This window comes from Struthio camelus, chromosome 2 (assembly GCF_040807025.1).
Source record: "Struthio camelus isolate bStrCam1 chromosome 2, bStrCam1.hap1, whole genome shotgun sequence".
In the NCBI taxonomy this organism is placed as follows: domain Eukaryota; kingdom Metazoa; phylum Chordata; class Aves; order Struthioniformes; family Struthionidae; genus Struthio; species Struthio camelus.
Genome location: NC_090943.1, coordinates 24991065 through 25016763, shown reverse-complemented (window position 1 = coordinate 25016763; position 25699 = coordinate 24991065). Strand labels below are relative to the sequence as shown.

General features: G+C 38.2%; 1 protein-coding gene and 1 long non-coding RNA gene across 2 annotated transcripts in view; one reads left to right on the top strand and one right to left on the bottom strand.

The window, feature by feature from the left end:
* Nucleotides 1-926, bottom strand: part of LOC138066302 (uncharacterized) — a 63422-nt gene extending 62496 nt beyond the window's left edge. The window contains exon 1 of the long non-coding RNA XR_011139601.1: nt 752-926. This is a non-coding gene — a long non-coding RNA (uncharacterized lncRNA). The remainder of the gene's footprint in view (nt 1-751) is intronic.
* LOC104144102 (ATP-dependent translocase ABCB1-like) overlaps nt 1-25699 on the top strand; it is a 49775-nt gene that overhangs the window by 1490 nt on the left and 22586 nt on the right. Inside the window, exons 3-15 of the mRNA XM_009674900.2 lie at nt 2037-2091; nt 4571-4718; nt 7881-7974; nt 11193-11384; nt 11724-11895; nt 13208-13332; nt 16630-16801; nt 18474-18587; nt 20001-20111; nt 22096-22221; nt 22399-22602; nt 23011-23181; nt 25457-25618. Of these exons, the coding sequence (XP_009673195.1) occupies nt 2037-2091; nt 4571-4718; nt 7881-7974; nt 11193-11384; nt 11724-11895; nt 13208-13332; nt 16630-16801; nt 18474-18587; nt 20001-20111; nt 22096-22221; nt 22399-22602; nt 23011-23181; nt 25457-25618 (1846 nt within the window). The remainder of the gene's footprint in view (nt 1-2036; nt 2092-4570; nt 4719-7880; nt 7975-11192; nt 11385-11723; nt 11896-13207; nt 13333-16629; nt 16802-18473; nt 18588-20000; nt 20112-22095; nt 22222-22398; nt 22603-23010; nt 23182-25456; nt 25619-25699) is intronic.

Sequence of the window (25699 nt, the reverse complement as noted above, 5' to 3'; positions counted from 1 at the left end):
AGGGAACTCACTGTCTGTTCAGGTGACAGCCTTCCCATGCCTCCTATGTGGTTATATGTAGGTCAGTGACACTTACTAGAGCTCATCTTCCTCCTTTCTTGTGCTAAAGGGGAGACATTTGAATCTGATTTAGACAAAAAGTTTTAAAATTAACAAATTGTCCTGACTTTGTGCTGCCAAGGATGGAAGTATGGTAATCTACCGTTTCAGTGTTCACCAACTTGCAGTCTCCAGCATATCAGAAAAAAAGCTTACTGCTATCACTGCTAGTTATACTGCACCAAAAGGCTTTGAAGATGTCAGGTAAAAATAAAGTGTCTCCTGTTTTCTCCTTATTTAAAAAAAAACAAAAATCACAACTAAAAGCCCTATTTCCTTCTGAAAATAAAGTAGCCTATAATAACAGCTTAGCATATTTCAGAAGGCAGCAAATGAATGCAAAATTGTATAATATTATAGCTGTATCCAGTGAAAATCTGATGCACTACTTGAACAAGGTGCATGTTTCTACTGAAGATTACCTTGCCCATTTGACAGAGCATGTGGCCTCCCAGTTGTTTCTGGGAATGCCCAAGTTAGAGCAATACAGTGTAATCCCAAATTAGCAACTATGAGCAGAACAGTTTATTTTATCTGTGCCTAAGCAAAGACTAGTCACTATCGATTTTGGATCTAAAGCTGGTTTCATTTATAACAGCAACCTAAAGTTTTCCTGTGATAGAGTTAGCTAAAGATTAGTGCTTCAACTAACCTTTTCAAAGCGGAAACCTTCAGCTTTTTCAAGTGGAAGCAAAGCTCTTACATCATTTTAACACCGGTTGACACAGATCTTCTTCCAGCCCCGGGAACCATGTTATTAACTCAGAGGGTATCTTCACACAGTGTAACTCACATGTCCTTACGCAGCACTGGTTTAGCTCTGAGAGAGGGAGCTTCGCTCTTGGGAGCAGTGTCACATGCTCAGTATTTACTTAGATCTGTCTGCCAAAACTAACTACGCTGTCTGAACCTACCCTGAGAGCTGTCTGTGTAGCTTTGCATCTGCATGGTGCAATGTGTTCCCCGTGCTGCCTGATACACTTGGTTCTTCTGGAGTGCCTGATCAATATGAAGATCTTTAGAGTCTCTGCATGATGTGAAAAAAATAATTAATCCCTGAAAAATAAAGACACTTCCCTGCAAATTCAAAGTGATTTTACTGAAATTCTACCTGTTCATTTTTAATTTTTACTGCAAGAAGTGTTCTGACCATGATCAAGCATTGCATTCTTTCTGCTACCACCTCTGCCGTCTCCAGGTTGGTTTCATTTCCCCCTCTTTGTAGTCCATGTCATATTTCAATAGATTACTTTCTTCTAAGTTCAGTTCTGTATATTGATTTTTATGATTAGAGGGACAGGTTTGCAGAACTGCAGTCTAATGATCTGAAATTAACGTCAAAATGAGAGATCTTTGACACACCACGAGAGGTAACATTTCAGTTATATTAACCCATCCACCTAGCTTTCAAAAGCTATTTAAAAATATCGCCAGTAGATACTGTTAGATCCTAGCCTAGTCTAGAAAGGCAGCTTTTAATGATCAAAGAACTCCCCATGCTCTTCTTTAAGAAAAAGTCTGGAATATTTTGTAGATAGGAGGAAACTAGTAAAGTTTGCAAGAGGACTTTTGCTACATTATCTAAGTCCCACTCCGGATTTAGCTACAGCCACTCTCAATGCTTTTTAATGGGAGCTGTGATTTTAAACATGGGTCTCACATAAGTAGCTTATGATCTAGAACTAAACTGCAGGGTTTTCTTCCAGGAGACTCCATGTATTTGTACAGTACCAAACCTAAGGTTTTCTTGAACATATTTTTGATAGTGGTCAGAGAAATTCACTGAGAGTATATTGAAAGTTCCTATTTTATTTTCCTGTATCTCCTCCTTACATGTGAGCACAATTAAGAGAATGTAGTTGCATTAGTAATGCATTAGATCTACTTTGATATTTTAAGTGCTCTTCCTACTTAAAAATACAATCATAATTTTTTAGCCATGGGGACAAGAAGAAACCTGAGAAACTGAATATGGTCAGTCCATTAACAGTGGTAAGTTCCATGCTATTTGCATATTTAGCAATCACTTTATGCCATAATGTTTTACATTTATTATTTTTATATGCATATTTCTACCCATGCTGCAGAGCTATACTGGAGGCACTTTGCTATTTATGGTATAGAGTACTCAGAGATCTACAATGGGAAGGGAAAATGGAGCAGAAAGGAGAGAAAAGGCAGACACAGGAGATGGACTAAACTAGCTTAAATCCTGTCAGTGCTGGGGATTTTAACTGTCACAGCTACATCCAACAGATGCTGACATAGCTCTATTAGCAGATGGAGAGGGGGGTGTTACATGGACCTGAAATGTGATCATTTGGAGGCATGGCTAGAAAGAAAAGGAAAATCCCATGCGTAAGGGTAGCATATGACAGAAATTTCTTTCATCTCCCAAAACAGAAGCACCTGGCATAGGTGCTTAATGGAATATTCTTAAAAAGGTATTTTCAGAAATCATTGTTTCCATTTTCAAGTCATTCTTTTGCAGTTGATTCTAACTTTTTAGAATTGTGTTAATTGGTAACTAGTCTCATCTCTTCTCAGCCATCCCCCACCCAAATCCACATTTATATCGAGCAAGCAACAGGAGAGATTCACAGCAGTGTTCACAATATAGTTGTATTCATTTTGACGAGGTGACTTGGAAGCACACAGTTTTAAGTTCTGTGATTTCTTCCTTTATATTCAGGACACAATATTTATGCATTTTGCACTGTTAGAGCAATCCTAGAGAAATTCGGGTTGGAAGGAACCTCAGGAGGTCATCTGGCACAATGTCCTGCTCAAAGCCAGGCTAAACTAAGTTAGAGCACGTTGCTCAGGGCTTTGTCCTGGCAAGTCTGGAAAATCTCCAGCAGTGGCAATTCCTGAAGCATAATTCCGACATTTAAAGCAAAACTGTTTCCAGCAGATGAAGCAAGAGAAAACCACTGTTGCACAAGAGAGAAATGATGACAGTGAGCATCAAACTCTCAGCCACCGCCATATTTCCAGTGTTATTACTGCACTGAGCATAGCTCCTGTTTTCCTCACCATTCTCTGAAAAGCTACAGGAAGCTCGTGGTACAAATTCACCGAAGAAAAACCACACATAGGTAATTCCTGCCTCCCCTCACAGAGGATAAGCATCAAACCGCTCTGACTAACCAGAAAAACCAGGGCAGCTCCAATCAGTTAACAGCTGGAGCAAAACCGGTTCCCTTCAAAGAGCACCTAGCTAAAGGTACACCCCATGGGCCCTACCTGTACACCAAAGAGCACAACTTCCTTAAGAGAGAGGGATTTCAGGGATTATTTCACACCTTTGGCTTTGGGGATACCACTACCCCTTGCAGGAGGAAAAACCATTAACCCTCTTCTTGGTTCGGGAGCCAGCTAGCAATCACACACACGGACTGCTTCTGAGTGCTCGCACCTATTTTCTGACAGGAGGACCACACATACACAAACTGGTATGTCCCAGGCAAACCCCGGGGGCTGCACAGAGATGTGCGGTGCCTCGCAAGCACTACAGGATGCTGAAACCATCCCATCCGTTGGGTGGATATGTTTTTACCAAAGGACTCATACGCAAGGACTATTACGCAACAAGAAAGACATTTTTACCCCCTTGTCTCACTTTCTTCTTCTTGATTTGGTGGATGGGGACAGAAGGTCCTACGCGTTAGCTGCTCTGAGCTAGCCATTCCTAGCCACTATTTTTTTCACGGTGTGAGAGGTGATTTATCCCTCAATGCAAGCAGAAGGTGATAACTCCCAGTTACCATGAACTGAGAATCTATTTAAAGGTTACTGTGAGCAAAAGTAGCTGAGGGTTCCTGCCTCCGTGCAGGGCTGGTAATCGAATTTAAGAGAGTGGCTTCAGAATGCTTTGACTAAAACCCAGAGTAATAATTTTCAAGTTACATATGTCTGTACAATATAATGCATAATGAAATTCTTTCTTACTCTTCTTAATACATAATCATATTTAAGATGCAAGAAAAGTAAAATAATAATAAAGTAAAAATAAGAAGCAGTAAAGTACATATTCTTTTGTACAGCTTTAAATATGTTGACCTTGAAGTTAATTAAAGTGGTAAAGACACACTAGCCCCAAGTGTGTACAAAGTTAAGATACTATAAGGGTGTATGTGTATTTATATATATTTTATAGATATAAATATTTTATTTTGTTACTTTCAGTTATATTCATCAATTGAAATGCCATTGAAGGCAGTTAAATAGAAGGTAAAATTTGTTGAATGTTTACTTTTTAATATTTTATTAATATTTTATTACAATTATATTATTAAAAATTTTTAAGATGTTATTTATGTTATGATTTTACCATTTTATTTTATATATTACAATTTTATTATTTTGCTATTTTACTGGTTTACTTTTTACAGCTTGCTTCTGCACCATTAACACTGTGCATTTACTGTGATTAGTGAAGTTTTCAGCACAGTTCTCTTTCCACTTTCAGTTTCGGTACTCTGACTGGCTGGATAAATTCCTCATGGTGCTAGGCTCTACCATGGCCATACTCCATGGAGCAGGCCTCCCCCTCATGATGATAATCTTTGGTGACATGACAGATAGCTTTATTACCTCAGAAAACATTTCTTACTCAGGTAAGAACTGTTGTAGTTCATAGCTGGTGTTGTTGAAATATGACTTTTACACAGTGAACTATGATCTATACCTGGAAAAATAAAGGGCAGAATAGAAGCTGGTCTGAAGCTGTTGATTCCCAGTTTGCTCTTATCCTGTGGGCCAGATGCCTCACTGGTCCACTTCTAAGAATCAACAAGGCTTTAATTTTGAGCAATTCCATATTTCCTCCAACCAGCCTTCTGTGCTTCTGTACAGAATCACAGAATCACAGAATGGTTGAGGCTGGAAGGGACCTCTGGAGATCATCCAGTCCAACCCCCCTGCTCAACCAGGGTCACCTACAGCACATTGCCCAGGATCGCGTCCAGGCGGGTTTTAAATGTCTCTAGCGAAGGAGACTCCACAGCCTCTCTGGGCAGCCTGCTCCAGGGCTCCGTCACCCTCACAGGAAAGGAGTTTTCCCTCATGTTCAGACAGAACTTCCTGTGGTTCAGTTTCTGCCCATTGCCGTTTGTCCTGTCGCTGGGCACCCCTGAGAAGAGTCTGGCCCCATCCTCTTGACACTCTCCCTTCAGATACTTGTACGCATTGATGAGATCGCCTCTCAGTCTTCTCTTCTGCAGGCTGAACAGGCCCAGCTCTCTCAGCCTTTCTTCATAGGAGAGATGCTTCAGTCCCCTCATCATCTTCCTAGCCCTCCGCTGGACTCTCTCCAGCAGTGCCATGTCTCTCTTGTAGTGGGGAGCCCAGGACTGGACCCAGTACTCCAGGGGAGGCCTCCCCAGGGCTGAGGAGAGGGGCAGGATCACCTCCCTCCACCTGCTGGCAACACTCTGCCTAATGCAGCCCAGGATCCCATTGGCCTTCTTGGCCACAAGGGCACTCTGCTGCCTCATGGTCGACTTGTTGTCCACCACGACTCCCAGGTCCTTCTCTGCAGAGCTGCTTTGCAGCAGGTCAGCCCCCAGCCTGTACTGGAGCATGGGGTTATTCCTCCCTAGGGGCAGGACCCTGCACTTGCCTTTGTTGAACTTCAGGAGGTTCCTCTCTGGCCTGTCCAGGTCCCTTTGAATGGCAGCACAGCCCTCTGGTGTGTCAGCCACTCCCCCCAGTTTAGTATCATCAGCAAACTTGCTGAGGGTGCACTCTGTGCCCTCATCCAGGTCATTGATGAATACATTGAACAAGACTGGACCTAGGACTGACCCCTGGGGGACACCGCCAGCTACAGGCCTCCAGCTAGACTCTGTGCCACTGATCACAACCCTCTGAGCCCTCTTACTTGTTAACTGTTATTGCAGTTTTAAAGGAACCATTATAAAATATTAAAGGAGTTGAAGAACAAAATAAATGGATGAATGAGAAATGGTAAAAGAAACAGAGAAGAGGCAAAATGTGTATTACTCTCCCTTGAAATCAGAAATTCTTAAAGAAAAATTAATACAGAAACTAAAATAGATACTAAAGCCTCAGTACAGAAAAAGTGCAATAAATATATAAGCCACAACATTATATATTTTAATATTTTAAAACTGCTGTGTATTTTTAAAAGCGTATTAAAAGTGTCCCAAAGGCTATGATTACAGGTCTATTTACTTAACTCCCCTCCAAAAGCTCCTAATACATACCCACTTTTGTCATTTGAACAAGATTTCTTTTCTTTCAAACATAAGTCTTCTTTCCTTAAAATAGGAAAAGTTCTTATAAGGAATGTACATTTATTTCACTTACGTGACTTAAATGTGAAAAACTGATCCTGAAATATAAAAAATGTAGGTTTTAGAGAAATGTTTTAGAAGGTAGAAGAAGATGAGCCTGTCTTACATGATTTTATTTCTCCTGAGATCAGCAAAGGCCTTTCAGATTGATGGGTGAGGTTATTAGAAAAAGCTCCTTCATTGCTTTCTTCTATGTATACTCTCTTTCCCCTCTAATTATTTAAAACATTTAAGTAAAAACAGCACCCTCACTCTGCTGCCTAGTTAGAGTGTATCAGTTTTTAGAATTCAGAGAGATGCACCCAGAAGTCCCTTCTGTCCATATATCATCGCTCACTTCACCTTTTCTTCTAAACTAGTGAGAGCCTTGCTCATTTTATTGAATGTGGAATTTCCTAAACTTCTCCAGAGACCTCCATGCTGTATCTCACAATTTCTCCAACACTTTTTCCTTTGACAAAGAGGTAGATGAAGTACAGAGGGCAAAGAGTTGAACACTATTCTCTCATAGTTGCACGATTCAGCCAAATGCTATACATTAAAATCATCACACTGGTTTTTAATAGCCTAGCTTACCTGTCAAGTGTTGATTTCACAGGGATTTAAGGACTCCCTCTGAATATTTGGACAAGAATCACTGTCACTAGTGCACAGAGGTATAACAATATTCCTCAGAGAATCTCAAAAGTAGTTGAACTGTTAAGTATTGCCACCCGTGTCTTCTCATTTTATTTCTACTAAAAGCATTTGCACTTGAAAATTATCTAAATTAAGATCAAGTCTAAATATAATGAGCAGAATCTAAATCTGAAAAGCTCTTATGGTCACCTTCTTACTGCAGAGCTAAATCAGAACCAGGCACATCTATGCTAAAATTGAAGTGCTAAACAAATATTCAGAAACTCCAGAATTGCTCATTGCTAATTATCTTCACATGTAGACAAACCCTTATACATCTTTAGCCTTAGGCAACAAGAATTAGTTAATAAACACTTGTCCCCTGGACAACTGGAAGGAAGTGCCTAATACCATATTCACTAATTTTCTAAATCTTACTTATGAACTTACATTCATAAAGTACTTAGAAATACTACTAAGTAAGGTGAGCTTTATGGCTGCAGCGTATTGCTTTTTATAAATATTCATACAATCAGTATGCATTCAAGAGAAGAGATAGTATTTGAAATTTGGAGTTCAGTCTGGTGACTATACCGTAGCTCAATTTAACCTACTTTCTTTGCTAATAATTATGTTGTTGGTAGAAGGTTTCACTTCTGGCTTTAGAAAATGCTTTCGCGATGTGGTTCATACCTCCAACTCCCTTACATACAGTCAGGTGCTAGGTAACTGATGCTCTTAAGCTTCATTCAGCAGTGCTGGAGTAGGAGTTTACAGAACGAAGTTATCAATCTGTGCTTTAATAAACCTAATTAACATTATTTTCTCTATTTTTTCCTTTAGCGAATTTTTCTTTATTGAACAACATATCACTGAATTTTTCTATAAAAAATGTTTATTACAATCTGATGGGAAAGTTGGAGGAAGAAATGACCAGGTAATAGGCAAGTTTTCATTCTCCTCATGATTTTCCTTCTTTTGTTGTAGTAGGGATCTCAAGCCATTATCTCCTAAAGATTATTTTAATATTTAGCCCAAGATTAATCTCATTATGTTTCATGCAACTGAAGGAATTCAGTTTTTGTTATTTCTTTAAGTTAAGGTCGTTGTATGAGTCAGGAGGATCTTGTATTTTCCCACTCCTATCCAAATTCCCTCGACATCATCTGTGCAAACGGCTCCTGTAAACATGCGATCTTTATGCTAGAAGCTCAAAGGGAGCCTTATTCCTCCTTTTCTTGCATGTCAGAATAGCTTGTTCTCCTCCTATACCAATTCAATGCCTTTCCCTCAGTGTATGCTCCTGTTCTTGCTCTTCCTCCTTGCCTGCATACCCTTTGCTCCTCATCCTCCCCTTCCATGATGCCGTATGCTCCCCTTCAGTTCCCCACCTAGCAAGCCGGGTCCTCCTCTCTTCTTCCCGTCACAACTTTTCCGTTCACTTCTTTTCCTTTTCTCTACTGCTTTCCTTCCTCTCTCAGTGGGTAAATACTGTAAGAGGACAAGCCACAATAAAATGTGTGAATGGCTGCAACCCACCAGATTGGGGCAGAGGTCTTGGGAGCAGCAAACTCTCTGATAGCTGAAAGAGCACTGTGCCAGCTCTGCAAGGGCTTCTATGGAGATTCTCCATTTCTTGCTCTTTGGTTTTCTAATTTTCATCAAAACCAGTAATATTTTGATCATTGACTAAAGAATTTCCCAATATCTTGGAATTAATCAGATGTAGAGCCCCAAAAGTACTTCATTTTTTCCATAATGGAATAGCATCAAATTGGTTGACAAAGTAAACTAGTTACTTACAATCCTCAAATACCATTTTTTCTATTAGTTTATAAACATTGTGAAGAATGGTACCTAGGAGGTCCTAGTAATGTGTGAAAATTGTGGCTACCATTTTCACATAACTCCATTGGCTCATCAAATTAGGAACCAATTTTATTTTAAAAAGTGAAATGAAGTTTCTACTCCCTTTTTTCCTCCCCCACGCAAAACCTTCAACATCAAAAGCTCATGGTAACTTCCTTGGCAAGCCATTCATTAAATCCATGTTCTTACTGCACAGGATCATACATTAAGAATAATTGACAGTTTGTTTTTTGTAATGATAATAAATACAAATTCTAAAGATATTCCTAAAAGACAAAATAGCTTTATATTTCTTCCATAAATAAAACAAAATGAGAGAACTGTGAAGTCATGCACAGTGGAGTTTCCATTCGCTTTCCAGATTTTCAGTTTTCATTTTGTCTTTAACAACTGCTACTACAAATACAGAGGAACGTCCATCTAAAGTAATAGCAATGTCCACTCAAGTCCGCTCAAGTAATAGCAATGACTGCAGCTGGGGAGGTAAATCAAGTACTCTTATGTATCCTTTTCTCCTATAGGGACAAAGAGCAGCCAGTGAAATTAAGTGACAACAAATTTAAAATAGATTAAAAAATACTTTTCATACAGTGTCCAATAAATCTGTAGAGCCCTTAACTAAGAATATAAGTTAAGCCAAAAATTTAGTATGCTCATGTATTTTTAACATTTCTAACTGGATAAATTTGAAGTAGGGACTGCCATGCAATGGACATCCAGATTAAACTTTCTTATTGACATACTAATTCTTTTTTCTTTGCAGTCTTCTAAGATGTTAAGCACCAGTTATTTTCAGAGGCAGGCTGTGGGAACACATGGTGTCATAGTCTGAGCAATTTTCAGGTTTAGGCTGGGAGGGGAGTTATTCCTTTCTCTCTCTCCCTCTGTCCACCTATACCCAATCTCTTATTTCTTTGTCCATTGCCCTTTTTAGGTTTTCTTTGTTTCCCCGCTTAATTTTTTTTAATCCTGGCTCCTCTTTCTTCATGACCTTTTCTGCAGAGGAAAAAAAGACTAGCCTTTCTTTCAACTTTAGAGAAGGGTACACGTTTTGAAAAACAGGCCAGGCTGAACAGGTCCTTGAAGGAAGTGCGTAACTGCAGACTGCAAATGCTGCTCTTGCTGCACAACCCCTCCTATTTACTATGAGAATTAGGAACTATTAATACAAAAATTATATAGCTAAATTCTGGAACTGGAATCTAAACATAAACATTGGGTATATTTGTCATGCAGATAAGCTAACAGACTCTCAGATATAACTGTCAATGATTGTCATTAAGCAAATGATTCTCAATATCTTTTCATTTTCCAATTAATTTTTACTAATGATATTTTAAAATAAGCATAATTAATAGGGATTTGGACACAGAATTAAATTCATTCTGTTGTGGTTTGGCATAAGTGAAATGTTGAAACAAATATTATATTAATATTAATAGAGTAATTCTGCTTTTTTCCCAGTCCTGTGGCTTTTCACAGCTTTTCTACTGTGCTGACAATGATTAAGGTCTACACTCAGTTATTCATTTAATTTTAAGCTATCCATTAAACTATTAGTATTTTTCAGTTTAAATATGATCTATTTTGTTGACTTTTGATTATAAATGAAATACCTTTGTCACTTATTTGTAACAGAAGTACATTGAATAGCTTTCTTTGTTTTTTTTTCTTTTTCTTGTATGTGTGGAGCCTTATTTTGTTTTAATCGAACTAACAGTACATAGACACTAATTTGTTTATTTTTCCTTAGGAATGTACAAAAGTTTTAAAGCAAACTCAAATTTCTCAAAGATGTCTAAATAAAAGAAATGATGATGGCATGCAAACATTTAAAATTCAGTATTTTTTTCCTTACTTCATTAAACGAACATGCATTTCCCAAAATCTATATTATTCTTGTGTTTACATCACTTAAGCATTTTTTAAAATCTTGTTCTCGGATGTCATGCAGCGTTAAAAGTATTTCTAAGATTAGATAAATGATTCTAAGATTGTTTTTTTGTCCATGTCTTCTTGACCTTTGAGTCACCCATTTTTAAATTAAAACTTTTGTGATAATTTGTGGACATTGCATAATAAGTGAAGAGAATATAACAACTCGAATTTGATTCTGAAAGAACTTGTAAAAAATGTTCATTATACTGAAGAAAGAGAAAAGGCGGATAGTCTAAAGAGTGTTGGCTTAATTGCCTACATGAATAACGGAATCACAAGCTCCTGCTACGTGTTTTGTTTGGAGTAGAATTCAATTTTAAACCGTTTCTCCTATTTGTTTCCTCTTAGATATGCATACTATTATTCTGTAATAGGAGCTGGTGTTCTTTTTGCTGCCTACATTCAAGTTTCATTTTGGACGCTAGCTGCTGGTCGGCAAATAAAGAGAATCAGACAGGAATTTTTTCACGCTGTATTGAGACAGGAGATTGGATGGTTTGACGTAAACGATGTGGGAGAGCTCAACACCAGACTTGTAGAGTAAGTATTAAATACCAGTTTGTTATTAACTGAATTTAGAATTATGTCATAATAATTATTATGACTGTTAAATATCATTTTAATACGTCCCTCAGAGCGATGTTGTCTTGTCTTATTAAACTCAGCTGTAAGCTATGCTATCATTTTAAACAAGTGTTGAGAAACAGAGGTTTTGGAAAATGATGCTCCATGCTCTGTATAGCTGTAAACTTGTAGTCATGCTGGACTGTAAGTGTTGGAAATATGATGAAATATATTGACAAAGTATACTGTAGCCAAAGAACACCTTTCTGTTTTTCACACCTTCTTGTTTGTTTGGATGTCATTTGCTTTTTTTAGTGACATCTCCAAGATTAATGAAGGAATAGGGGAAAAAATTGCAATGTTCTTTCAGGCAATAGCTACTTTTTTCACTGGATTTATAGTTGGTTTTACAAAAGGGTGGAAATTAACACTTGTGATCCTGGCAGTCAGTCCTGTTCTGGGATTCTCATCAGCGCTCTGGGCAAAGGTAGGCAAAATGCGTCATTTTTTTCAATGGTCTGTTAAACTGTAACTTATACAAAACCCCTTTTTTAAAAAGACTTAAAAATGCACTATTGCTCTTAGTGAAATTAGAAGAGTTAAAAATTTTTAGCTTAGATCTTGCCTACATTCAGAAACTTGTCAACAGGTGCATGATGACATTAGTGTAGTTGAAGATATGCAGTGCTTCCACGGTGGACACAGTTATACTGCTATAAAGAAGTTTGTTTAAGTAGAATATACTCTCATATGAAAACGTAAAAAAAGCAATGCCTTTCTCTTCTTCACTGAATCTCCACAACAACCGCACCAAAATAGCCAAGTACTATCAATAAAATAAATAAATAAAGTAAAAATACACAGCTGAGGTCATCATAGATAACTGCCAGTAAGCTCTGGTATGAACCTGCAGAAAACCAGGTTTCACATGATAATCCTTTTCTGTTGGCTCTGAGCGCGAGGTAACAAGGGCATCACCCCCACGGCTAGAACGTGGGCACAGGCAGGCGCCCCCGCGGATGGGCTGTGCTCCAACTCATTTCTCTGTCATTTGCTCAGCTTTCGATGAATTAAAATAGCATACAAACAGTGAATGTAGATTATTCTGAGGGGGAAAAAAATGCAGTCTTTATCCATGGAACTATAATTGCTTTTGGGTAAGAATTTCAAAGGGACATAAGGTTTTTATGTACTAATTGACCACTGAATTTCAATAACGCTGGAGAACCTTGCCCTTTCAACTAAGACGAAAATCCCAACCCTATTTAAAATGAGAATTCTTTAATATTTCATAGCACATGAGGACTCTGCTATAGTTTAATCTGCAATCTACTGCATATCAAGAGCATGAAATGTTCCTTTTCTCTGTACTTTCAATTGTCCTGACATAAACCAGAGCAGCGTGATGGCCACTCTGTCCTGCCCAGACACCAGAGTAGCGCGAATCTCTCTGAGTGCAAGGGACCTTAGTCTTTTCACAAGAACTTCTCTAACTTTTCGTACTGATGGAAGTGTAATAGAACTGAACCTCAGCCTCAATTCAACGTCATCTCTTGGCAGCAGATAATGTGCACTTTTCTAGTTAGGATGTTTTATGCAATCCAAGCCTTGTCATGATGTACTTCATCAAATTTCTGCCTTACAAGTCACATGTGAAGTCTGCTGTAAGTCTTTATAAATATAATAAAGTAGGTAGGAAACTCTGTACAGTAAATTAAGAATTCATAGACATCAGAACAATGTTTGAGCACATTTATTTCTGTTGAGCAGGAGAGTTAAAATATTTTGCTTCTACACAGATCATTTCTGCTTTCACCAACAAAGAACTAACTGCATATGCAAAAGCAGGAGCTGTTGCAGAGGAAGTTCTGGCAGCAATTCGAACTGTGGTAGCATTTGGAGGACAGAAAAAAGAAATTGAAAGGTTAGAATAATATTTCCTTTCATTTACTGTTTTTAAAATAGTGATTAAAGAGATTTTGAACTTTTTAACGTATCTGCTGCTGAATTTGATTTTTTTCTTTTCTCTTCTTTTTTATCAGTTTCAAAAAGCATCACAAAACATGCAGAGATACAGTCATATACCTAGTCAGAGTCATAACCAAAAAAAGACAAGCATGTGGCAAGAAAAGACAAGTAAAACAAGGTCACAAAGTGATGCCAGGCACATGTGTTTATTTGTACTGTGCTATGGAACATCATTCTTGCCATCTATTTGATGTGTTATCTAAAGATAACCACCCTGCCCACAAAAACTGGCAAGAGTTTTTTCAGACTCAAAGTTCAGTAACACTTGTGTCATCCAGAGAAAACACATGCCATTCCTTGACCTAGTTCTCCCTTTATGCTCCAGCTGCCACTGCTCCCTGACCTAGGCAGCTAAAGGAAGTCCTTTAGGTATCTGCACCTTACTTTTGCATTCACCCCAGCATCTCCGAGGCTGTTTATCACCCTCATACCTCAGTACATCTCACCAGGTCTTTTTCTTATTCATCTCTAAAGCATTATTTGCCAGCCTTTTTCTCCTGTTCATCCTGATATTTATCGCTTTGTTTCCATCAATGTAACACAAGACTGGAGGTATATTGATGAAATGTTTAATGACTTGAATATTCGGCCAATATGACAGCAAGACAGATTTTTTAAATTATAATTCTATCTAATACTGCTATCTTGTAATTGAGATTCTGCGTCTCCTAAACCCCTCTTACCCCTGGGCTGGTGGCTGCTAAAACTGACAGGAAATCAATAAAAAAGATAAGGAGAGTCAAGAAGAATAATATGTTGATGGTGATCAGGCACCTCACTTAGAGCTCTAACAGGATTTTTGAGAGAGAGGAGAGAAGAGGAGACCTTTCCATGTCTTGGAAACCGCCGACATAATATACTAGCAGGTTACAAAAGAGCTGATTTCTAGTAACAGTGGTGTTTGATAGGACCTTCAGAAATATTAAGGTGCACTAAATGAGAGGCACATCTTTCCTTGTGATCCAGGAATGGGAAGGACCTGCTAGGCTATTGAAACCAGGTCCTGCTATTGCAGTAAACAAATATATCACCTATTCCACCCTAATAAGCATAAAAGCTCCATCCTAAAACCAATCAGGTTTTTGGGTCTACTGCTATAGGGAGGGTATTCTAGTACTTGACCATCTGAAGGCTGGACATCTTTTTCTAGCAAACTGTATACAACTTCCTATATACCCATTTGTTCCTGTCCAGCACTAAACTTTTGCTCTAGTAGGTCCCTGATAGGTTTACTTCCCTGTAACATTTATAGAAATAAATCATAGCCTCTCTCAGGTCTTGTTTTCCAAAGCTAAACAAGTTAAATACTTTTAGTTTTCTTATACAGTATAGGTTTTCCGTTTTACTTACCATCTTTCTTTTTTAAATGCGTGATCTTTTATTTTATGTAATTATAGTTCACCTAGTTCTGTAACTTTTATCCTGCAACATCATGTGTCTAGTTCTGTAAGATATTCTGATCCTCCTTTGTACTGATAGACCCTCTCAATTTCATACCATCAGGAATTTTCATCATCCTAATTCTTCCTTTTATGTCCCAGTCACTAAAAACAGTAAAAAAGATAAACTCCAAGACTGACTGAGGAATTTCTGCTGTTACCTCCCTTGGGTCGTATCGTTCCCTGTCAAACATTGCTGTCTCCCTTCAAACACTTTCTTATCGTACTGTTTTTTTGCTACTTTACAACTACCACATCATTAATAATTTATCCTATGGCTTTCGGTTCAGTTGACATTAGATGGTTTACTGAACTCCAGATGGATTAGTTTTACTCTTTCCCCCCACTAGAAAAGACAGCATTAAAGAAAAGTAACTGAGTTAATCCTTCCATTTCCTAAGTCATTACATTTTATTTTATTTTTCATTTATTTTTGTTTTTATTCTCTTCTTCTGGATTTGTTTATAAACTCTATGTACTGTTTTTGTCAAGTGACAAACTTGTAATTTCTCAGATCACCTGTTTCCCTTTCTTAGAATACTTCAGCCCTGTGGTTCTAGCCACAATTTGAAAATAATAACTAAAAGCCCTTGCTACTGTACTACAGTTATGTTTGCCAGCTTATTCAGTACTCTGGAATAAAGAGATCCTGGTCACCCTGAAAGGCACATTTCTTTCTTTCAGTTTCTTCTTTCAGGTCAGATGTGGTAATTATAGCTCTGTAATTCACATTAGTCATCCTGCCTTTGCCACCATGCACAGGTTTTTATTATACTGAAAACTGAGGCTGAACTACTTAGGTTTGGGACTACAATATCCCCGGTGTAATTTTAATCTCAAGCCTAATTTCTAAAAACTAGGTTCTTGAAATAGAAAACCTTAGTTACAGTCTGGGGTTTTTCATGTATTCGTCTTTAATCAGTTTAACTGAACGCAGTCTAAAAAAAGTCTCGTGTTTTTTCAGTCACTATTTCAAAAAGAAACTTGTCAGCTATCATTTCCCAGAGCACACAGGTCATGCAATTATTATTAGCATTTGATTCTTCAGTTAAACATTTCTGACAGAACTGTTCTCTTTGTCCATGTCCGAATCCAGTCTAGAGTATCAGATACCCAGCACCATTCTAATATGCTTTTTACATTCATTCTCCAAAGAGATTTTGACATAAATTGATCTTAACTTACCCATATCACCATTTTTCCTTCCTTTACAGTACACTGCAACGTTTATGCAACAGTTATCCCATCCTCATTACCTTTATTTCTGAACCAATATGAGTATTTTCTTTCTCCTGTTATTGATCCTTCTACAGTTTTGACATTGCTGTACTTTCATTAATCTTCCTGTACTTTAGAACAGTTTTTAGAATTTTTATAAGTCTCTCTCAGCTTTTCCACTTTCTTACTTCAGAGAGTTTATCCTCAATCCTAGATGTCTAATATAAGCTACTCAGATGGAGTCTGCCCTTTAAGAAGAGACTTCTTTCAGTCAACTCTTTCCCATGGCTGGGCACTGTTTACCTTTCTTCTTAGCATTCTTCATTAATATTCCCTGACAGTTGGGAAATTCCACTGAAAAACACACGTTTATAGCTGTTTAACAGCTTGCCACAGCTGTGTTCATTCATCTAGGACTGGAACCAGATAAAACTGATCGGCAAAATTGGTTGTAACATAAAGGAGAGTCAATACATTTTCTCCTACTCTCAGCAAGATTTCCTGTATGTTCTTATTTTGTCTGCTTTTTCTTTCAGATATCAAAAAAATTTAGAAGATGCCAAACGCATTGGAATAAAAAAAGCTATTTCAGCCAATATTTCTATGGGTATTGCATTCTTTTTGATATATGCATCGTATGCATTGGCCTTCTGGTATGGAACCACTTTGATCCTGTCTGATGACTATACACTTGGAAATGTCTTTACAGTAGGTATTCACCTGCTAAACAATATTAACAAAAAAACAGTGAACTGATCCTGTATAACCTTACTGGAATACATGACTTAAATAAATTGAGTCAGGTCGAAGTCAGCTTTCCAAACTGCGTTTTTCACCCCTGCTAACTAACACAAAAACATGATGTCCAAAGTGTAGCTTCGCTTGTCATGGATATTTCCATAAGCTGAGTAGAAACATAAAAACCATTCATCTTGAAATCACTGGTTAAAAGCCAGCTTGGATCAACAATAATTAAAAGTAATTATTTCTGTACTCAGTCACACTGGATCTTTGATAAATGACTGAGATGTAAATTCTAGGAACCCTGATCCGTGCCAGATCGTTGCACTCAGGAGAAAAAGACCAGACTTTAGGTAGCATGTTCTTTGTAACACACTACCTACTATGGTAGACAGTTCACTCACCATGTCTTTTGTTGGAAGGCCTGGAATACAACTGCTGTTGAATTTTTGATCCCAATCACAGCCTGCCTGCTAACAAGCCAAATTTGTATCTATCCATGACATATCAGCAGTTCTTGAAGCCATCCACTCAGTTACACTCAGGTGTCAGGTCTCTAGTTAACAACGAAGAGGCTTTGAGGAGCAGCTCATTTAATTGCTCCCATTTTGTGACCAAGTGTGTAAGCCCATTTTGTGCACTGCAGGGCAAAGCCTGCAAGGTGTGTTTGTACTATCAACACCCCACTGAAACCCAGCAACTGCTGGGAAATAACTTATCTCTGATCTACCCCAATGAAAGCTACTGCTGGAGCAGGGAAAGCAGGAGCACTCTCAGTCAGGCTCCTGCGTCACCTGGCAAATACCACCCGACTGCAGAGGAGGGCCTGTCGCTGGGCCTTGCATCAGGCCCCTCTGACTGTCTCTGAACAGACTGACCCTACTCCTCCTCTGGTCTGCTACCTGTTTACACTGGAATGTAAGCTTGGTTTAATGCTTGGATTAGGATAGATGCAAGTAAGCGTGTATTCCCAACATCTGAAATGGACGGCATGTGTTCAGAAAAGCCACAAGAAAATAAATCAAACCTGAGGATGAATAAAATAATATGAGAAATCAGAGTCTGCTTTCAGTGTGACAAACAATTTTAGCATTACACAAATAAGCTTCCTGAAATATTTGGTTTTGTTCTTGCCAGTAGTATATTGGGTTGGATCACTGTGTCACCAGTCCAGGGTCTGTGGGCAATACCTCTTAGTTTGGTTTACCCTTGTTTTTATGTTATATGTGGAAAGAAAGAGATTTTTTTTTCCACATTTAATCATAAAAGTTATTGATGGCTAATTTTATTCAGCTAGAGTTGGAAATGTCCTTTTGTTCTCTGTTGTTACTCTGAAGAAGAATCCCAGCCACCAGCACCTCACAATATCCTTGTTATGGTCCAGTAGCGAAAGAAGGAAATTTTAGATTGATCTTAAAGATTCCTTTTTTCCTATTAATGTTTATCTTTTGTGTACATGACTGCCATTTGTTTAGTTGCTGCTTTGATTCTAGACTTCCTCCTGTTGTATAGCATGCGTGAAACTGCTTGAAGTATAATAACTCGTATTCTTGGATAACTGAAGCTATCTAATTAGAATTGCTAGAATTCCTAAGAATTCCTAGCTATGTATTATGTTAGTCATTTTTTCCCCCTTTAGGTCTTTTTTTCTCTATTAGTTGGAGCTTTTAGTGTTGGACAGACTGCTCCAAGTATGGAGGCATTTGCTAATGCAAGAGGAGCTGCCTATGCAATCTTCAGTGTCATAGACAATGTAAGTATCTTTGCCATGACTGTCATCTGAAAATGTTGAACATCTGACTTCCACTCTGGATATGAAATTAGCATGCCCCAAACAGTTCTGTGTACAATACAATAACATTTACAAATTCTATCTAACACAATTTTGGATACTGGAAAAACATCTAAATGCTGTGGTGTTAGCCTGTAAATGAAGATGCCTGTCATTATTTTATCTGGTAGCTCAGAAGGAGACCAGGTTATAGATGAAAAAGAATTTTTTCCAGATCTTTCCCTATTAAATATTAAATACTCTTGAATTTTCATTCTTAAAAAAAAAAAAAAGACAAAAACAAAACCCCAGCAACTGAAGAGGGACAGTAGATCTTGTGTATCTAAGCTTATTTTGTTAAGAATATTTCTTTTCGGCTATCAATAATTTAAAGGACTACCTTTACAATGACTGCATCTGCAGTGATTTGACTTCTACTTACATGGCCCATACCTGACCATTTTAAAAAATATGTTTCTTATACTATATATATATATATATATATATATACACATATATATGCACACACACAGACACAGACATATAATACAACTAAACTTAAGGTAATGTTTCCAATTTTTACTGCACCGCATAATAGTTAAGAAGCAATGCTGAGGTGTCTGCTGACATTTTTACTTCTGAGGTCACACCTGCCTTGCAGCTTAGAGGTGTGCGTGCAGCTGTTGTAAATACAGCCATGCTAACTCAAGTAACTATCTGAGATACCAGTAATGACCCTGACTGATGAGGATCCTTTGGGCTATAACGTTTACTTAGGAGGATGCTGGTATGCACTCGGATGGCTAGCAGGGGCTGGAACCTTGGTACTATGGTGTCATAGTGACATTTTGAAACTAGGCTTGAGTTTTCTATGTAAACGACGATCCTGCCTTGAGTTTTCGCACAGACCTACTTCTGATTCTAGAGTGTTCTGGGCAGGAATGAAAATGTACTAAAACCTTGCTCCCTGTCTATGTTAACACTGCCACAGCTCCCATGTCCTGCAGTATATTGAAGGAAGCAGTGTAATCATGAACATGAACTACTGTTAACAGGCAACAGTTAGATGCTAATGTGTAGGTTGCTCCTTCTTATCACTTATATTTTAGATGATTTCCACTATTCCTTAATTTACCCCAGTAAGGACTTTGTATGTCTTAAAGCCATGGGTATTTGCCTTGATTATGCACCCCTGAGACCAGAGCTGCCCGTGACCTGGGCTGGAATTTTCATACGTTATTGAAATGGTTGTTTTCATCCAAGCTGCTTTATGAGGAGGCTTGCTCTCTCTATACAACTTTGTTACGGTCTAAGATTTCACAGCCCTGTATCATGCTAAAATGTCATTTGCAATCTAAACTTTTTTTTCCTTTTTCGCCATGTTATTCTGCATAGGAACCTCAAATTGACAGTTATTCAGATGCTGGCTATAAACCGGACCACGTTAAGGGGAATTTGGAATTCCAAAATGTTTACTTCAATTATCCATCTAGACCAGATATTAAGGTATTATGCATGGAGATGATACAGATTTCATTTAAGATAATTTGATTGTTTTAGAGAAAGATAACAGTTGCTATAATAAAGGTAAAATCTTAGAAATAATGGAAACCTTTGCTTTTAACTAGAACTGATAACTTATTTTAACAAGAACTGGTTAGTTAACTTAGTCAAGAAAACACTTTTTCTAATAAAATGTAGCTACACAAAATTTTCACTAGAAGCTAAAAGATCAGAGGCCTTTATAAGTCATAAATATAATACAAAATTCTAATTGCAATAATATTTATTTAAACCCAGTAAAAATGTCATAGAAGTGTACTGATCTCCCAAATTGTCTGCACTGTACGTCTGGTAGAGGAATTCCTTGCAGAAATTGGCAACAGATCCAACACACAATTTATTGCATTTACAATACAAAACCTTTCCAAGCAAGGATTGTTTTGTTCCAGAGCTCTTACAAAGCTGTGTCTTGATCCAATTAAGTAGGGATGGAGGAGGTCTGAATGATTTCTGAGAATACATTTATTAAGAATATCTTGAAAAAAAATCTTCTTTTCCTATGTAAAGGTAGTTCACTAACTTATAACAAGGAACCTGTTCCCATTTTGTTTAGGTAGAACATGAAGACAAAGAAGATCAGGGCTTTCTTAGCCAACTTTTTTAAAGAGATAGACTAACAAAATGCTCCATCTTGCCAGTTTCTCAAGAGATCAAGTGAAATCAGCTGGTAATTATATCAGCTGCCATTGGAATCAACATGAAGACTACCATTATTCTCAGTGAATTCTGCATCAGGTTTCTAAAATCTGTATCAATTTATCTACTATTAGAGGAGTTTGTTTTTTCACTTCCTCCTCTGTCTACTACCATGGTCACCTTTTGAGCACTTCATCCTCGTGAGAAAGGGTGAAGGATGCTTCATAATAAAAGCAAAATGAGAATGATGAGCAAATGAGAGCATATAAGGAAACATATTGTGTTAATGAGAACACCGTTGCATATGCCTCATTTACCTTTGCCTACCAGCAATGGTAAGGCCTAAGACGGTAGTATATAGCGAAAGGCCTCATTCTGCATTCCTTATGACTTGTACAGATATACGTGATATCGATCTAGTTAACTTACATGGTTGGGAATTTATCCCACTTGGTAACTGCAGGGACACTCCCCCAGCAAGGGATACTCCCCCAGCAAGGGCTGCAAAACCTGAGCAAGACCCTGAGCAGATCCTTGTGAGCAATGTCTGTGCCAGGCTAGGTGTTCTCACAGATACATTTTTGTGGGCTTTGAACTAGCTAGCCTTGTGGGCTCTTCTCTAATATTAGATTGTGGTAGGATAGCGAAAAAACCTCTCGGATGCCCTCAAATAAGCCCATTCTACCTTTCAGTACTTTTTATCTTCATGCTTATGTGTAAGGAGATACCGCTAGGAGACGTTAGTCTTCTCATTTCAGTGGAGGACATGGTGCTTGACTCAAAGCTGACTGAAATCAACCCCAGATCTTTCCATCTGCATCTTCAGATTTTGGATTACGGTATAATCATTTATTTAATCCTCAGTACTTTTTTCCATGTAATGTCTAACTCTGAGTGTAATAAATATATTTCCAAGTAAAAACTTAGTTGACAAAGATCTTCGGTTGAGTTCTAAGGTAGTTCAGAGCCTTAAACCAGGTTGTTTTAGTGCACACTTGCTCATTTTCACATCACCGGAACTGTAATCTCACAGTTCAAAATAATCTTGATAAAAATGGCAATTTTTCAGAAGTTTCAGTGTTATTGAAACAAAGACTGCTTGCTTTACTCTTTGCTTTCATAATTCCACATGTAATTCTTCTTAACTAATTTGAATGCTGTTGTATAATGTATTGCTGCTAGACCAATTCTGATGCAAACGTGAAGAAAATTTCACTCAAGTCATTAGAGTTCTCCTAAATTTAAGCTCACATTTTTAGACATTATGTTTTTTCTATCATATTCCATGAAGGTCCTGAAAGGCTTGAATCTCAAGGTTAACTGTGGCCAGACAGTAGCCCTCGTTGGTGGCAGCGGCTGCGGGAAAAGTACAACTGTTCAGCTCATCCAGAGATTTTATGACCCCAAGGAAGGCGTGGTAAGATAGCTCAAGTGAGATGACCGCTGTGTACGTCACCGTTGTTTGAAGCGTAGCTCTGGCCTCTTTGCCCTTGTTCAAACGTCTGCCCTAAAACGGCATAGGCCAACCTGGGGGAGCCAGGTGCCTTGGCCAAAACACTCGGTGAGCTCTTTTCCTCTGCATCCCTTTGTTTAGATTACCATTGATGGGCAGGATATTAAGACCCTCAACGTCAGATATCTGCGGGAGATTATCGGTGTGGTGAATCAGGAGCCCGTGCTGTTTGCTACTACTATTGCAGAAAATATTCGTTATGGCCGTGAGGACGTCACCATGGAAGAGATTGAAAAAGCTACCAAGGAAGCTAATGCTTACGACTTCATCATGAAGCTACCCAATGTAAGCAGACCCGCTGTCTTGGTGAAGTAGTTTCTCTCGAGTAAGCCTGCTCTTGCCAGAGAGTGCCTTAGAAGGGCTCTTCCTAGCGCAGAAGACAGAAGAAGCTCTCCCTGGAGCTGTGACTACAGAGAGCTTTCTCATAACTTTTGTGAGAGCAGAGTTAATGTCAACTCTTTCAGCCCTGGTTGGATGAGCGTTTCGGGAGTGTGCGAAATGCTAGAACTCTAGGGGCAGGAAGACTGAGGAAGGCATATTCAAATGAGTGTTTACCCTGTAGTGTTTTAGAAAAGGGCAAGGATTCTGCCGGTGCTACTGAAGGCACACACGTGGCCTTTTTTATGCTGCCTTTCATTGGCAAAAGGACTGTGCCGTGGAGTGTTCTGGAAGCGCGTTGTTGTTGTCTTGCAGAAGTTTGAAACCATGGTTGGAGAAAGAGGGGCACAGCTGAGCGGAGGCCAGAAGCAGAGAATAGCAATTGCCCGTGCTCTGGTTCGCAATCCTAAAATCCTTCTGCTTGATGAGGCAACATCAGCTTTGGATACTGAAAGTGAATCAGTTGTGCAGGCAGCCCTGGACAAGGTCAGTATCGCTCTGAAAGGAAGTATGTGAGCAGGAGCCCATTGTTCACTCTTTTCAGACATGTATGTGAGCAGGAGCCCATTGTTCACTCTTTTCAGACATGTATTTAAAGAGTTGCAAGAAATAGAAATCCTTAAAAAAGGTCTAATGCAAGTCTGTATCTGGCAAATAATATTCTCTATTAATACAAAGAGAGGGAATTCTAAATGGGTATAAATAGCAAAATGCTTAAAAATAAACGTGAAAAAAAACTTCTGAAATTCACCAGCTCTGTATCGAGTTAGGCAGACTGCCCCATGGTAGAGCGCTTTGTAAGAGCCTGCGGAATTCACTCAGCGACATAATGGGTAGGACTGAACTGCAGCAGACTTTCCTGAACAAGTTTTAGCCTTTGGAGCCATGGAGAGCACAACACTAAGACCTGCATGTTCCCAAGCAGCCTTGGAGATCAGTATGGGCTATGTTCTTTTTAGTACCCAGGAAAGTAATTCAAAGTCAGCCTGGTTGTGTCTACAAAGCAGCTGCTACACTTTGGCTACATAGCTAGACATCTAGACAACTGAAAATGTATTCAGTCCTGTATTTCTTGTTGTCTGTGCTGAAGTGTTTATAAAATAGTTTGGCTTGTTTCTCAGGGTGAATCAATAAATCACACTGACTGTTTTTTTTCCTTTGTTTCTCTCTGTCATTATGTATCTGTATCATCCTCTGGGTGAACATGAATTACCAGCATTGCAAAACTGTTTTTAGCAGTGGTGACAGAGTTTATCTATGTACAATATCTTTAGAAAGCGTTTTGCCTCCATATGCTTTTCTGCCTGAGAAGCACCTTGCTCTAACCAGGGCTAGGTCTGAGAGAATCAGACTGCAGCAGCCGCATTCTCAGCCTCAAAGATATTTTTGCCCACTAAGTGTCTTTCTTGGACACTTAACTCCTGCTGATTTCACTGATAGTTAGACTCTCTGCGCACAAGTCCTAACTCCTGATACTCTGTGAAACTAGCTGAGTTTGCACATTCCGACATCTCTCTTCCAAACCTTGCCCTATAAAGTGAATCCCAGAGCACAGGAGGACAAAGAATTGCGCATTTGATGGCACCCCAACTAACTGCTGCAATATGAAATTTATACAGCTAGTTTAAACAAGTTACTTAGCCTCTCACCTCTCCCACCTATCTTTAAAATATGTTGTACGGTGAAATGATCTCCCTGTGAGCATATCTGGCAGAGCATGCCAGAAAGACTTGCTCAGATTAGACTAGCTCTGCGATTGTTGATGTTAAGCAAGATGAAGCCAAGCCAAGCCAAGCCTTTTAAGACCATCTCAGACATAGTGAAGCTTTTAGACTACCAAGAAACTGTATTGTTTCTCACAGGATAATTTGTATCAGTGTAATTTCCAGTACTTAAAAAATCCTGAAACAATATTTATTAAGATGTCAGCTTTAGCTAGCAATTCTTTCAAGAACAGTTCACACATAACAGTTTTCACTCTCATTTCCCCATCATAAAACACATAGTAAACTATTAATCTAGCAGTTCAAAGTATTAAATGAAGATTTAAATAATAAACTGTATCCAGCTTGTATTAACTTGTTGGATAACTAGATATTAATAGCAATTTATTCCAAAGCATACTGTCAAAATGCGCTTGTAAAAACTTTGTCAGGTAAAACTAGATACTTATGGGATTCATTTTATTATTGGTGAGTAATTAAAAAGATGTACAAATGACACAGGTAACTGAAGTATTATTTGAAGTAAAATTTTAGATACATTCATTTTCAGCTAAGTCAATTGAGTAATTTAGAGTAAGTAAAATTACAGTGTAATCATTAATTTTTAATATTTGTGAAATGCTCTTAAATAGAACTGTCACTGGCGCGCTTGATGGTGGATACTCTCTTTTTCAATAAAAATTGGATACATGAAAAAAAGCACAAAGCATATTGAATGGGCAGTTTTCAAAAAGAAACTTTAGATAATTACGTTAAGAAAGTAATAGTCTGACATGCAAAAACAGAGTAATTTATATTTTTAAACCAAAAATGTTTTGCAGTATGTGATTTGAATTATGTTTTTGCTTTAGTGTGCCTCAAAGAGAATGAAAAATACTGTGGAATTAATTTCTCTACTGACCATTTTGATCTTTACAGGAACACCATTGCCAAGAAAATGTTTCAGTTAAAATATTTGTTCAGCTGTAATATGTAGAGGGGAAATATTATATGTACTTGAAGATGCGAATGTGGGGCTATTTTTGTGCTATTTCCAGGTCAGGAAAGGACGGACTACACTTGTTATTGCTCATCGATTGTCAACGGTTCGAAATGCGGATCACATAGCTGCATTTGAAAATGGCATCATCACAGAACAAGGGACCCACAATGAACTAATAGAACAGAAGGGTGCTTATTACAAACTTGTTAACATGCAGGTAGCTAATGAAAAATTGTTCACAACTTTCTTCATATTGCGTGTTATGGGCTGAACTGGATCGAATTACTTCCAAAGGTGC